The sequence below is a fragment of the Misgurnus anguillicaudatus genome, chromosome 9 (assembly GCF_027580225.2).
Source record: "Misgurnus anguillicaudatus chromosome 9, ASM2758022v2, whole genome shotgun sequence".
NCBI classification, from domain to species: Eukaryota; Metazoa; Chordata; class Actinopteri; order Cypriniformes; family Cobitidae; genus Misgurnus; species Misgurnus anguillicaudatus.
In genome coordinates, this window is record NC_073345.2 from 20,865,420 (window position 1) to 20,880,512 (window position 15,093).

Sequence of the window (15,093 nt, forward strand, 5' to 3'; positions counted from 1 at the left end):
ATTGTTTCATAACCAGCCATTTGCCCTCAGCCAAGACTCACTAAAGGTCTTTAAATCTTGTGGCCCTCTTAATTGCTTTAGCCAGCACCTCATTGAGAGCCAGAGGCAGATTATAGTCTCACACAGTCACGTCCTCTGTGTCAAAGCAGAATTGCATCTGTGCTATTCAGTATTAAAGCTAAATGACATAAATACAGACGACAATGAGTGTGAAACACTGTGTAAGCAAAATAATCCAACACATATTAAAAATAAATACATCTAGTCTCTAAAATCTGCAGAGAAACATAAACACATATGTATACAACAGTGGCGGCCGGTGACTTCTTTTTTCAAGGACGCTAGATGCAAAGTTCGTCACAACATGTATGTAGCCCGTCATGTTTGTGGTTCTTTTTTCAAAATATGTTTTCTGCGTATCGAGAGATCCTGTGTGCATCACGTGTCTTGTCAAAATAAGTGCCTGCTAAAGGGTTTATGATAAAAGAGACGCTCGCATATGTCAGATACTCACATAATCTCATGAGTAATCAGAGTTTACTGTTAAGGGAGTGTCTTGCGTGTATTTTGTGAACATCAGCATCTCTATTATTGGAAACGGTTTTGGCACGTGTGAAGCAGGCACTTATTTTGTCAAAACACTTGATGCACATGGTTTACATGACGCAACAAACACATATTTTGAAAACGCAAGCAACACATATGACACTCCGAACACTTATTGTGCGCCTCCTCGGATGAGCAGTCACGAGCCGCCACTGGTATACAAACTTTAAAGCAAACTGGGGATCCTAAAGTTTAGTGTACACATTGGGATCAAAAATGGGATTTAAATAGACATAAGGGGGCACCCGGGGCGTTTACGTGAAGTTGATTCAGCCAAGACTATATACGCTTACAGCAGTAATAACATAAATAAGCGGCTTTCGTGGAACGCACATAACTTCCGGTAAACGCCGCTAAGAATAAATAACAACAAAGTCCTTTTAAAGTAGTTTATTTATATAACAAGCTAAATACACAACACGTAGATTACCTATAGGAAACCAAAACATTTGTTATTTTCGACGAGATATTTGTTCAGGAGTTCAGTTTAGCAACTAGCCAGACCATTAAACAAACTGAAACCGGAAGTAAAGTTCCAACCACCGCACGTGCGTCCGATGAAACCGTCTGGCATTAGTTATATTAGGAAATTTAAGTACACACCTTGCAAAAAGTGTATCTTGAGACAAAACTATGGCACTGGTATATTTCAGTGCAAGCTATTTTCAGTTAAGACACCTTAAACATATAATTTTTAGTCTGGAACTAGGCTTAAGCCGTGTCTGGGAAACTGCCTAAAGGTCAAATAACTGAATTTGTGACTATGTTTTATGTGAACTCTTTTGTACAAAAGATTGGCTATTCTTCTTCCAATGATGCATGTTTATAAAAGTTCCTTTAAAACTGGTAATTCAGTGCGAAAGCTTGACTTAATAATGCGCTAGAATAAAAACAATATTTCCCTATAAGGCATTCACAACAGGCATGATTATTATAAAGCATAAGCATTGTTTTACAAAATAGATTTTAAACAGTATGCATTAGAAAAATAAATCATCAGGTGCACACCTTAAAAAAAAGGATACTAAAATTTATAATTTGCAATGAAACTATTAGTATTGCATTAATACATCTTAACTACTGGACTTTTGGGCCCAACTGCTGATAAACAGAGGCCTGGTCAAGCGATTGCATGGCGGAAAACTATAATAAGTAGCTTTCTGTAAAGCCTTAAAAAACATGAGGTATAAACTCACCTCACAGTGACTCAAGAATCCACCTGTAGCACTTCCTTGTATTTTCCTTACTTAGCCTATCTCTGTCTTTCTTTCCTCCTGTCCCAGTCTGTTCTGTATGATCAAAAAGTCATCAGGTTTCAATAATTTTTTTTTTAAGTAGGAGTCAATAATAGCTAAGAATTTTCCAATCTCTCCCTCACTGGCCGCTTTGCCAAAGTACCTGTTGCTGTGGGATGCTGGGTTAGACAGTGGCAACATTCAGTCAATGGCACTGCTGATCCAGCTTAGAGAGAGGCGGGGTTAGGCAGTAGGCGGTCATTGTGGGGGAGGGAGGGGCTTGACACAAAGGTCTGCAGGCCAAGTGCACAGTAGCTAGTTTCCGGTTACTCTTTCATGTCTCAATCTGCCCTGCAAAGTGGGTATGGGAAAGGTCAAGTTTTTGTATCTATAAACAGAGGCTGGGTGTGGTTTATTAAAAGATTGTTAAGTTCAAAGGGAAATGGCACAATCAAAAGTAAATAGAAATAGCATTTTATTTTACAATGTTGTTTACATGTATGTATTATGTACGTAACTGTGTAATTACTAGGTAACACTGACCCTAACCCATATGAAGTACATATGAAGTTAATGTAACATAAAAATAATTTTTTTACATTGTTATTACCCACATTTTGTTGTGTAATTACACTGTAAGAGCACATACTGTAAAATAAAGTGCAACCCATGAATAACCATCCAAAATGACCCAAACAGCAGCAATAACAGATGTCTTGTAATAGATATTTTGAACTTTGACAGTACCTGATGTATGTTTGAGTTGGAAAACAGCTCGGCCTGGAACAACAAGAAAGTAAATATATAAACAAAAATGAAACTCAGGCAGAAACTGCAGTAAGAATTTCAATCTTTTATTTCAAAGTCATGCCACAAGTTGACAAAATACAAAAGAAAAAAGTACTTCAAGTACTTCAAACAAGTATATCAAATCACCACAGTGTAACCCAGGAGAGACGTACACGAAAAATCTAACACAAATATAAACAGAGATAACATATTAAAATCCTACAATCAATAAAGATACAGTATATAGTTTCAGTCTGTCTGTCCATTTGTTTTTTTTAACATAAGATTTAGTGGCTAAATATAAAACAGTAAACAAAGGTGTATAAAATGCTGATAAAAGATACTCATTATAAAGATAATACCAGCAATGTTTTATAGAATGATACCATGCAAGATATTAATATTTTTCTATATATATATACACGTCATTTTAAAGTCATTTTAAACATCATCAGAAAAAATACAAGAGTATCACAAGCTCATTCTCTGAACGTCTGACCCTTGTCAAAAAAATCAAAAGGACAAAGAGAGATTAAATTGACCCTCTCCACAAGCATTCACTGGTTCTTAAGGCTGTATGCTACCAAGATGCCTAGAAAGTCAAACAGGACAGGATTTGTGACGGCATATGTTGGAGTAGAAGATTCACTCAGCCAAAGTACATGCAGCAGTCAAGGCCAAAGAGCCAGTACATCACATTAGAGCAAATAACGCCATTTCATCGATCACAGGCTGCAAGTAACAGGAATTCCATTCAATACAGTATGAATCATATGATGCCATTCAATGAGATCAGTGCAAGAGAGAGAGGATTTAAGCTTGTCTTGTGATTACAAGCATGTAAAAATCTCCAAAGACGCAATGCATGGTGAAACCTAAAAATAATATTAAAATTATGCAAAATGACGCACTGGTAAAACTGGGCTTCCAGCGAGCCTATGCAAATATGTTTACTTTGCAAAATACCTGGGCGAACAGCGTAGAAGGTTAAGCAATCTAGGTTTGTAAACAAATAAAAGCATGCAGCGCAATACGCCTCCATATGGCAGCAGCATTAAAATCCAGATACTAATGTTAAAAAATCTGAAGTATGCCCCATTTATGTCTTTTTTTTGGCATACGATTTAAATTAGCTTTGTTTTAAACCACAAATACTGTTAACAACAAACAAAACAGAAACATAACAATCAGAATATGTTTGGCATTAAAAGCACTGGAACTTTAACAAAAATAATAACTTGTTATTTGGCAAAATAGAGAAAAAAAATACAATGCATTTGGCTCTAAATGGCACAGTGGTATTTTTCACAGCATTCTCAATAAGCCAAAAAAAAGAAAAAACATACATAGAGTAAACTTTAGATGACGTATAGGAAAAGAATAATAAAGTGGTTTAGTGTACAACCTTCCAAAGCTGAAAAGAAAATATTTAAGGCTATTTATTTAGATTAATTCAGTCTCTATTGTCCAAGAAGCAGTAAAGAGTGTTTTTTTACTCATTATATATAAATAAAATCCCTACACTGTATAAAAAGTTGGTTTAGAGTAAAAAAGAAATTCCTGGTTGCCTTCAAATTTTGAGTTCATTTAACTAAAAAATATACACAACAATTTTTTGAGTCAACTAATATTTTTAAATTGAATGAACTCAAAATGTGAAGGTAAGCAGTAACTTACTTTTTTACCAAGCCCCTAAGGTGACATTGGAGCAAAAAAATCTAAAAACCTTTCGCTTTCACGTGCGCACGAGATAGTTTCACTTGCGCGCGCAATAGTTTCACAAGTTTAGTTTCATGTGCTCACGTAAAACTTTCATGTGCTCACGCGAAACCTTCATGTGCAGAATTTTTTTAAGTTTAGCAAAATTTTAACGTGCGTACACGATAGTTTCACTTGAGCACGCGAAAGTTTCAAGTGAGCACGCGAAAGTTTCAAGTGAGCACGCGAAAGTTTCAAGTGAGCACGTGAAAGTTTCAAGTGAGCACGCGAAAGTTTCACGTGAGCACGCAAAAGTTTCACATGAGTACGCGAAAGATTCACGTGAGCATGCGATAGTTTCGACGTGCGCACGCGAAACTAAACTTTATTTAATTTTTGCTCCATGTCCCCTTAGGGCAGTGCTTCTCAAATAGTGGGGCGGGACCCCCATGGGGGCTCGAAACGACACCAGGGGGGGCGCGCGAGACCCCAGGGAAAATACTTTTTCAGGAAGTGATTTTTAAAGACATTACAAGCCAATCACGCTGTAAACCGCTTGTGTTATGTATTGATTATATTTAATTTTTCAGTATCAAATGGTCAAAAAATATTATACTTTAAATAAGGATTGATTTTTTTATTTCAGGCAAATTGATGCATTTTAAGTCTTTTCTGTTACAGACTAAAAAACAATGTTAATAAAGTTATTCTTTGTTGTAAGTTGATCGATATTTCTTTTTTTGTGTTTTCTTTTTGTGTTTTCTCAATGTTAATAAGGATACAATGTTTTGCAGATGTGTAATTTTATAGGCAAATTATACTATTTACAGTCGCGGCGGAGAGTTGGGGGGGGCGAAATGTTTACCTCTTCCTAGAGGGGGCGTGACAGAAAATAATTGAGAAGCGCTGCCTTAGGGGCTGGGTACTTTTTAAGTTGAACCAACAAATATTTTTACAGTCTGCTCAGTAACGCTTGCTTTCTTAACCATTTTGTCCATAAAATTCATACACAGAAAATGAATTCGACTTTCTAAATCCTCTATTTAACTCTTATAAGGGCAGTTTCCCGGACAGGGATTAGACTAGTCCTAGAATTAAACACTTTTAAGGGCTCTCCAAACTGAAAACAACTTTCACTTAAAGATCTTAAAATACATCAGGGCCCTTTGTTTTACTTCAAGATGCACACAGGTAATGTTTTTAGTCAGGCATGTTGTTTAAAACGAGTTATATTTCCTAATTAAACTAAGGCCTAGTCCTGGATTAAGCTAATCCTGGTCCGGGAAACCACCCCTTAATTTGGCCTATGAGGATCAGTGCTGAGGATTTCATTTCAATCTAGCTCTAAACAAGCTCAAATCGAATCAAAGCTTTATTCATCCCTAAAAAAATCAAGCCGTCTCAGATGCAGATGTGCCACATTTAGCCAAAGGCCAATCTGGTGGGCATGAAGGCTTCTTAAATTCTTGTCATCCAACACTGTTAATCTGATTGGCACTGCATTGTTAGCTGCAGAAAACACGGTACTCTCTCTCTTTCTCTCTCTATCAGATTTTTCCTGCCTTTTACTATCTGACTGGGCATTCAGCCTACTCATTCGTATCAGTGCACTACATTTTTGACACAAAATATAAAAAACTGCAAGAGGCTTGTGACAACATACTAGACATACTATGAAAAATATTTTCTTACAGTATAGCTGACATGAAAGGGTTAAAGACAAATTAGAGGATGCTAAAACATATCCAACTGTTAAAAATGCTGATCAAAAATCACATGGTAACTGAAATCTTGTCATAAAGCATATACAGAACATTGTAGTGCTGTAGCACTGGTGAAACGGCACAAGTAGCCATTGAAAGGGACACAACGCTGGTGATGACAGTCACCATGAGTCTGTAAGTAACATGACATTTATCATAGTCAGGAAAAGTCAGGAGATACAGGACTTCTCCTCCAGAATGTCCATGAATTGAATCGTGCAGCAGTTCAACACAATGGCACATGCTGTTTGGCAGGAGTCTGACTCTAAAGACAGACAAACTGTTATTTAAAGTCTCACAATCCTCAAAGCAAGAGTGACGTGTAGCCAGAGAATAATCTGTGGGTCCAAAGATCTGATCTTCAAACTTTAGGCACTGCTGAGACTGACAGTTTTCCTTTTGATTTACACATGCATAACCTCCTAATGGTCTTTAGGTTATGCTTGAGCGGATAACACACACACACACACGCGCGCTGGGGTGACCAGATGACCACGGTAAAAAAATTATGCATTTTATCCAAAGCAACTTACAGTGCATTCAAGGTATACAATTTATTAGTATGTGTGTTCCCTGGAAAATAAACCGATGACCTGCTAATGCAATTCTCTACTAATTGAGCTACAGGTACATATTGTTCACGTTGACTAGTGCTTAGATTTATTTGGATACCAAAAACCAAAAATAATAACATTTAAATACTTTATAGCAATCAAAAAAAGCGAAATATTGGACCAAAATTATAGGTTCATACTGTATGGGAATGGGACATCTGGTCACCCTAACACACACCTGCTCTCTATTAAACCCCAAGACAAAAGTGTAACTTTCATCAAACAACACAGACGTTGTTAGGCTACATCAAATTGTGCCCTTCGGAAATTGCGTCATTGTTAAAATAGCACTGCAGATAGTCTAGGTGGGCTTTCGGTACTGTGAGAATCAATCTCTGTGCTCCAGTAAGCTCCAGACTTCTGTTGCTAAGCAATGTGACGCAGAGAATCTGAAGATGTGTCTGGTGTGGCACAGCGGAGCTGGAGTCATCGCGTGTGGAGATTCGGCAGAACTCAGCGAGATAAGAGATGATCAGGTCTTGCTAAAGGTCAAAGTCTCTGTAATCGGGTGGATCTCCGCGTCACTCCACATCTTGAGGGGAACTGTATGAATGGGCACAGTGATACTTGATGACTGAATGTGTTTAGGAGAGGAGGGATGGAAAGAGACATTGTGATTGTGATCTGCCTGACTGGGTTTACGGAGTTGACCTGGCAGGTTAAACTGTGGCCGATCTTGAGACTAGGACTCCTAAGGGGTTCTACTTCTACCTAAGACCACCTTCAGCCGCTCATGCAAATTCAATGCATAGCCCTTTATTAGAATATCTGATCATGTGGTAATTAAAAGGTGAACAGTAGATAAAAAAAATAATTCTGTCATTATATGAAGAGCTCAGACGCAAAATCCTCTAAGTGCGTCTGACGTGTTTTCTTGTAAATTAGCATTTTTGATCAGGCTCTTATGTTTAGGTTCACTTTAATGGCAATGAAAAGGTTATTAGTTAGTAATTGAAATTGGTATTTATTCAATTGGACTGTATTTTCCCTACAAAACTCTCTAAAAGTCTCCAGTCACTTGTCACTGTCCTTTCTGAATAAAGGTAAAAGGTTCAAATACTTGTTTAATATCCTAATATATTCGGTAAACCTTCTTTACAGGGTAAAAAACTGTTCATTCAATTCTTCTTCTGTGCACTTAGAGGACTTTGCTGAAAAATCATCATGGCGTTTAATGGATTCTGCCAACAAACCGTTATTTCTAAATGGCCCGAGCCTGGGATTGAAGCAAAACTATTTTAAGAACCTAAAATACGTGCTGAGAGCATTCAGTCAATATCACTGATATTGGAGGAGGAGGCGTTCAGCATCTTTTCTGCATCTGAGCTCTTCATTCACTCATCAAGTTACAAACCCATATGCTGTTATTTTCCCTGTGGAACGCCCCAAATATTGATCGATCTTTACACAACTATTTTCAGATAGCAATAACACTTGTAAATAAATTACTTAAGCTGGATCTGGTCAGATTCTTGAAAAGAATCGTCTTGGAAGAATAAAATTTAGAAAGATCTTGGTTCTTGTTAATCTCACAGATTCGAAGATCCCATCACACCAGTTCTTGGGTTAACGGCTCAAACACTATCAAACTTTAATCTTAAACAAACCACTGTATATTTTAAATGACTTGGAATATAGTGCACAATAAGTCATACAGACTATTTGTCTATTTTGGAGCATACATCTACAAACATTTTCCCAAATAATGCAACGTACAGGTTTGTAACAACATGAAAGTGAGACAATAATTAAGGTATATTCATTTTTGGTTAAACGAAAAGAAATGATGGGCTCACACAAGGCATCGTGTGTAACGTGATACATAGATGAGGAACCCAGGCAGAGTGTGTGAAATGATGGGAAGCATGAGGTCATGTTTAGTTTATGATCAGATGTTGATTAAAGTGGTGCAGGTGATAACACGCACAGTCAGCGTGCCGGGTAGGTTGTTGTCTTGATGACTGCCCTTGTCTTTTAGGTGGACTGTGTGCTGCTCTTGACGGTCGTTTGGGTCACTAAAGAGAGTCACCTGACCCAGGAAGGTGTCAACAATCACATTCTTATTGTAGATCTGAGTTCATCACAAAGCACCCGGAGGAAAGATGTCAAGCAGAAGAGAAAAGAAAGAAGAAAGGCAGAAATACGGTAAGAGGACAGAGCAACAGCATAGTCAATAAAGGAAATGAGAGCTTTTATGGTTGAAGTATAGAAAAAAGGAATTTAATTATAGATTTCCAGCTTACCTCAATGTGAATGCCTTCCTTTGGCTTTTTGCGGTAGAATATTCCCTTGATGTCAAAATTTGGGCAGCGTGTGTCTTTGTGCACGGGAGAGCGGACCTTCTCCCCCTCACAGGTAATGATCACGTACGGGTCAGAAGCTGAAGAAGAAACATCAGTCAGATTACATACAGTATTATGTGACATAATGCAAAAAATTATTCTGCTGTCTTTGATTTACTAATACAGATAATGCACATGGATTGTATAGTCAAAAACAATAATAATCAAAGACTTTGCTGCCGTAACATGGCTGCAGCAGGCGCAATGATATTACGCAGCGCCTGAAAATAGTCCCCTGCTATTGAAAGTAACCAAGGGAACTATTTTCAGGGCAGTGCATAATATCACTACGCCTGCTGCAGTATGAGAGTATAGTTCCTAGCCATATTAGCCTAGAAAATCTCAACTTTTAATTTTCCGTCGGTCTTAGTATACGATGTAACTACAGAAGCAACGGAATAAACAAAGCCTTATATCTTCACATCAGAACATTGTAGAGACACGGGGGTTGGGTCTTTTAAACATGTTAGCTTCATGCTATCTTCATATTAAATCATGCTAGCTTCATGTTAAATAATGCTAGCTTCATGCTAAATCAGGGTAGCTATTATGTTAGCTTTATGTTAAAAAGCTTCATACTTAAAGGAACACGCCCACATTTTGGGAATTTAGCTTATTCACCGTATCCCCCAGAGTTAGATAAGTCCATACATACCTCTCTCATCTCCGTGCGTGCTGTAACTCTGTCTGACGCAGCCCCCGCTAGCTTAGCTTAGCACAAAGACTGGAAATGCATGGCTCCAGCTAGTATACTGCTCCCAATAAGTGACAAAATAACGCGATCATTTTCCTATTTATGTGTTGTGATTTGTATAGTCAAACCGTGTACAAATAACAAGGTGATATGAGACACAGCGATCTTTTAACAGTATACATACTGAGAACTATATTCTCTGAAGACGAAGCACTGCCGCATGGGCGGAGTGATCTGCTCGCAGCACACGAGAAGCCCCTGGTGAGGAGCAAAGAGTTCGGTCAGAGTTGTGCAAATCACTCCGCCCATGCGGCAGTGCTTCGTCTTCAGAGAATATAGTTCTCAATATGTATACTGTTAAAAGATCGCTGTGTCTCATATCACCTTGTTATTTGTACACGGTTTGACTATACAAATCACAACACATAAATAGGAAAATGATCGCGTTATTTTGTCACTTATTGGGAGCAGTATACTAGCTGGAGCCATGCATTTCCAGTCTTTGTGCTAAGCTAAGCTAGCGGGGGCTGCGTCAGACAGAGTTACAGCACGCACGGAGATGAGAGAGGTATGTATGGACTTATCTAACTCTGGGGGATACGGTGAATAAGCTAAATTCCCAAAATGTGGGCGTGTTCCTTTAAACATACTAACAGCCAGATAGCCTACTTAAATAAACTTTTGTCAAACTTCTGTCAAACCGTTTTAAACGTTCAGGCCAGGCTTTGTCAAGCCAACATAAAGTTTGTCTTCAAACTTTAATATCTAGTTAAGATCTGATTTCAAACGTGTTCCCTGCAAATATAAATATAGTAAGCATACCTCCATTGGAGTCTTGGCCCTCGAGGCCTTCGGCACTTAGCACATGCACCTGTGTGACCAGCTGAGGGTAACCACACATACCCGTCCAGCATGTCTGTGGAGGCTCATCTAGAGTTAACTCTCTGTGAATACACAATGAAGAATCATATCAGCCATTGTACCTGGATATTATTTCCATTATATTTTTTTAATATATGGAAGTATCCATGGCGTGGTGATTCACAACATAACACATAAAGGTGTCCTCATCTGAGATCTAAAAGCTACTTTACTTGCAGTCTGAAGGCACGTCAGTGAAGACACGGAGCAGGAACTCTCCTTTTTGACCGGGGTCAAAGGTTGTGGGGATAATGACGTAACGCCCCTCCTTTAGCTCTTTTCTTAGAAAGACACAGCGAGAGTTGATGTAGATTGAACCTGCGACCTTCTGCTGAGCTGAGTGCATTCTGTATTTTCTATTCAACTCCACCTGATGGTCGGGAAGAGGCTGTATATGAGCTTAATTTATATTTATGATTTTATATAATGTATCATTTTAATTTCATAAACTGTATTCAGCAGGCAGAATGTATAATGTCCCATGATGTGATGTTTTTAAGTTTTGGAAAATAATAGAGAATTTCTCTACATTTAACTGGATCAAGAAATAAAAAATAAGTAGCCTACTATTTTTTACAGCTGCTGGTCAAAGGTAAATTCTGAAAAAATTGTAATAGCATTTTAGTGTTGATGCATCAATTGTACCAATATGGATAAAAGAAGGTAAGCTGTTGATTACAGTATGTGAATGTAGATATCATTTAACAGGTTTCTAGCATGAATGTGGCTATTGTTAGAATCGCATATATGTGTTTAATTCTGTACCCTGTGAATGTCAAATCCAATGGCCAGATTCTCGCCTTTGCCCTCTTTGGGAGTTGCTCTGCGTTCCTTTTGCTGCAGGCAGATTAGCACCTCGTCCTCCACTTTTCTCACATCAAAAACATACTGCAGAAAGAAATGTGTCAAACTCAAATGGAACCCATGAGATTTAAACACCTCCAAAGCAAAAACATCATTTTACGATCTAACATACACATGTACTGTAGACACACTGACCTGTGGGTTTTGTAGAAATGTGGCTTTATGGTTAATACAGCCTCCCGCGCGGTTACGGAGAGGCTCGTCTCGATGGACCCAGGAGCCCCTCATAACCTCTTCTTCCCAGGTCTTGTGAATACTCAAGTAGGATGTGTTTATCAATCGACACAGAATCAGGTCGGTAAAGTAGTGACAGAAATCCTCAAAGTTCATCCTGGTGATGGAGTTCAAAGCCGGTGGGAAAAAAGAATAGCAGGATAATGTAGAAACTGGATGTGTTTATCAGACACAGTAAGCTCTAAAGTAAGACACCACACTAATAATATGGGATTAAATAGTTCATTTAAAATTAATTTGCCGAATCATGGGGTGGCACTTTACTTGAAGGGGTGTGCATAACCTTCATAATCATGACATGACACATGACATGAGATTTTATGCATGTTTATGACAACTACCATTAAGTGTCATTTGTTCAATTATGTCATTTTTAATGCAAAGATGACATTGTTTGAGATGTTTTAGTTATGACAACTTGACATAAATCAATACATCATAACTTGTCATTAATTTGTCATAAACATGACATAGCAGAATAATTATCAAACTTGAAGGAATATTCCATTTTCTTGGGGGAGGGGTCCAGATGGTTTGCTCACCACCATGTCATCCGGGGTGTTGATGTCTTTCTTTGTTCAGCCGAGAAGAAATTATGTTTTTTGAGGAAAACATTGCAGGATCTCTCCCATTCAAATGGACTTCAACAGAGCCCAACATTTAATACTTTACTCAACACTTAACAGTTTTTTTTCAACGGAGTTTCAAAGGACTATAAACGATCCCAAACGAGGCATAAGGGTCTTATATAGCAAAACAATTGTCATTTTTGACAAGAAAAATAAAAAATATGCTCTTTTAAACCACAACTTTTCATCTAGGTCCGGTCCAGCGCGACATAACGTAAATGCGTAGTGACGTAGGGAGGTCACGTGTTACATAAAACGCAAATTTGCGGACAATTGTAAACAATAAACTAACACAAAAGCATTAATTAGTATCAGTTGACATACAACAACGTCGGAACGGTCCTCTTTCTCCACACTTGTAAACACTGGGGCGGAGTTTCGCGTTCGTCCTCTGTGACCTTTTGACGTCATGACAAATTGCGTGGGGTCACGCTGGCGCATCACGACCGGATCTGGACCAGAAGTTGTGGTTTGAAGGTGCATGTTTTTTGTTTTTCTTGTCAGGGATGACAGTCGTTTCGCTGGATGGGACCCTTGTGCCTCGTTTGGGATCGTTTGTAGTCCTTTGAGACTCCGTTGAAAAAAACTGTTAAGTGTCGAGTAAAGTATTAAGCGTTGGGTTCTATTAAAGTCCATTAAAATGAGAAAAATCCTGCAATGTTTTCCTCGAAAAACATAATTTCTTCTCGACTGAACAAAGAAAGACATCAACATTTTGGATGACATGATGGTGAGTAAATAATCGGGATTTTTCTTTTAAGAAAATGGAATATTCCTTTAAGAAACTACCTAGATTTATGGGTTAACATTACATTAAACTGTCATTCAAATGCCATCATGTGTTAATACTCCGTCAAATAGTTCCACAACAGCACCATGAATACCCCTCCCGACCTCAGCCACAGTGGTACAAATTGAACTGTGTTAATACTATGTCAAATAATTTTAATACCTTAACAAAATGTAACAGACACGTCAAAAGATTATACTTAACTTTATGTACAGTATGTGTACAATACATAAAAAACTGACAACAGAACTTTTTCTTCCTCACACACAGAGTTCTGAAATTTCCTGACATAAGAAAAACAAACAAAACATTTAATTAATTTAATGTAATTAACTCTTTCCCCGCCATTGACGAGTTATCTCGCCCAAATTAAGAGAAAACGCTTCCCTGCCCATGACAAGAATTTCCGTCTTTTCGCAATACCGCTATTATCCACCAGCTTATACAACCCAGAAGTAAGGCCACACGTGAAAGAGAAACTCAGTATATGTTTTAAAGATCGCTCTGCATCTGATCTTTATCAAAAGTCCTCCGCAAAAATGAATAATCACAGCTTTTTGCTTAAAATTTGGTGTTTTTAAAAAAACATACCCATATTTGAGAGGTGAAAAAAGAGAACTAATGAAGGTAGGATGAAACGTTGTTTTTTTTTGAAAGCAGAGGGTCAGTTTCTTTCAGTTGATATATTGTATTTATATATTTAAAGAAAACATTTTCTGGAAAGCATTACAATTTTGTGAAAATCATGAAAAATGCTGGCGTTGGCTGGCAACTTTTGTTTAAAATGCTGGCGGGGAAAGAGTTAACTGTTTTCCAGCGATATAGACCCAACGCTGCATGGCTTAACCAATTTTTGTACTGTTTACATTTAATTTTAGGTAAATTGGTCTCCAAATGCACTAAAATATAATTTTAACAATTTTAATTATTATTATATTAATTTTATTTATTAAACACTTGGAGGAATAAAAAAACATTATAAAATGAAGAATATTCATGACGTTGTTATAAAACTATTTGACAGATTATTAACACTTAATAACGTTAAATGACAGATTATATTTGTACCACTGTAGTTGAGGTCAAGAAAAATATTCATGACGTTGTTATAAAATGATTTGACAGAGTATTAAGACTTAATAACATTTTAATGACAAATTTAATTTGTATTACGGGTAAAAAGTGGTCAGTTATGTTGTCTTGGTAATGTCAAGTTGACATGACAAGTTATGATGTATTGATTAATGTCAAGTTGTCATAATAAAGACATCTCAAACAATGTCATCTTTGCATTAAAATGACCTAATTGAACAAATGTCACTTATGCACGTTAATGTTGCCATGATTATGAAGGTGTCATGTCAGTCTTATGAACACCCCTTCAAGTAAAGTGTTGCCAATCATGATAATAAGCAGAAACATTTACAATATTTTAAGATTTGTAGGTCACAGACTAAACCAGCAAATGCACCAAAAACCAAAAAGAGAGTCAGAAATGTTGACTAACATTTTTATACTGATCTTTCGTTTTCAGTTTTCGGACCACACTGGATTTCTTACCAAACACTGAAGATGGTTTGGGTTCCTCAGGGTTCTAGAGTTCTACAAACGGTAAGAACAAAGTGACCCTCACCAAAACTCTCCATCGTCTTGAACGGTGACGCCAAGCTTCTCTCTCTCACTCTTGCTCACCTTCTTCCACTCTTCTGAGCTACGACACAGATCAGACATCACTCAATGCCGTGAGAAACAACGGCCTGCTTCTTTTAACATCACCTGAGAAAAGTTTGCTTTCAGAAAGTCATGACAGAATGGAGCAACTCACAAATTACAGTAATCAAGCCCTGAATAAATAATTCACCGGGCAAAAGTTTGAAGAAAGACAACTTTCTTCTCAATAAGATCCTTCTGACT

General features: G+C 37.6%; 2 protein-coding genes across 5 annotated transcripts in view; both read right to left on the bottom strand.

Annotated features, from left to right (window-relative positions):
• The window catches only part of myo7ab (myosin VIIAb), an 87,066-nt gene extending 82,979 nt beyond the window's left edge, over positions 1 to 4,087 (bottom strand). For both annotated transcript variants that reach the window (XM_055179766.2, XM_055179765.2), the window contains exons 1-3: positions 2,589 to 4,087; positions 2,005 to 2,192; positions 1,803 to 1,895 (exon numbers count right to left, since the gene is read on the bottom strand). The gene's annotated coding sequence lies outside the window, so the exon portion shown is untranslated. The remainder of the gene's footprint in view (positions 1 to 1,802; positions 1,896 to 2,004; positions 2,193 to 2,588) is intronic.
• A 1,131-nt stretch (positions 4,088 to 5,218) lies between these two features.
• The window catches only part of capn5b (calpain 5b), a 40,257-nt gene continuing 30,382 nt past the window's right edge, over positions 5,219 to 15,093 (bottom strand). The window contains exons 7-14 of one of the 3 annotated variants that reach the window (XR_008637746.2): positions 14,813 to 14,890; positions 11,662 to 11,857; positions 11,428 to 11,550; positions 10,836 to 11,032; positions 10,564 to 10,685; positions 8,949 to 9,085; positions 8,502 to 8,776; positions 5,220 to 7,248 (exon numbers count right to left, since the gene is read on the bottom strand). Coding sequence is in view for 2 of the 3 variants with exons in the window: in XM_055179767.2 (XP_055035742.1) it covers positions 7,195 to 7,248; positions 8,633 to 8,776; positions 8,949 to 9,085; positions 10,564 to 10,685; positions 10,836 to 11,032; positions 11,428 to 11,550; positions 11,662 to 11,857; positions 14,813 to 14,890 (1,051 nt within the window). In the remaining variant the exon portion in view is untranslated. Of the gene's footprint in view, positions 8,777 to 8,948; positions 9,086 to 10,563; positions 10,686 to 10,835; positions 11,033 to 11,427; positions 11,551 to 11,661; positions 11,858 to 14,812; positions 14,891 to 15,093 lie in introns of all 3 variants that reach the window. The other 2 variants (XM_055179767.2, XM_055179768.2) reach the window with 2 other exon arrangements.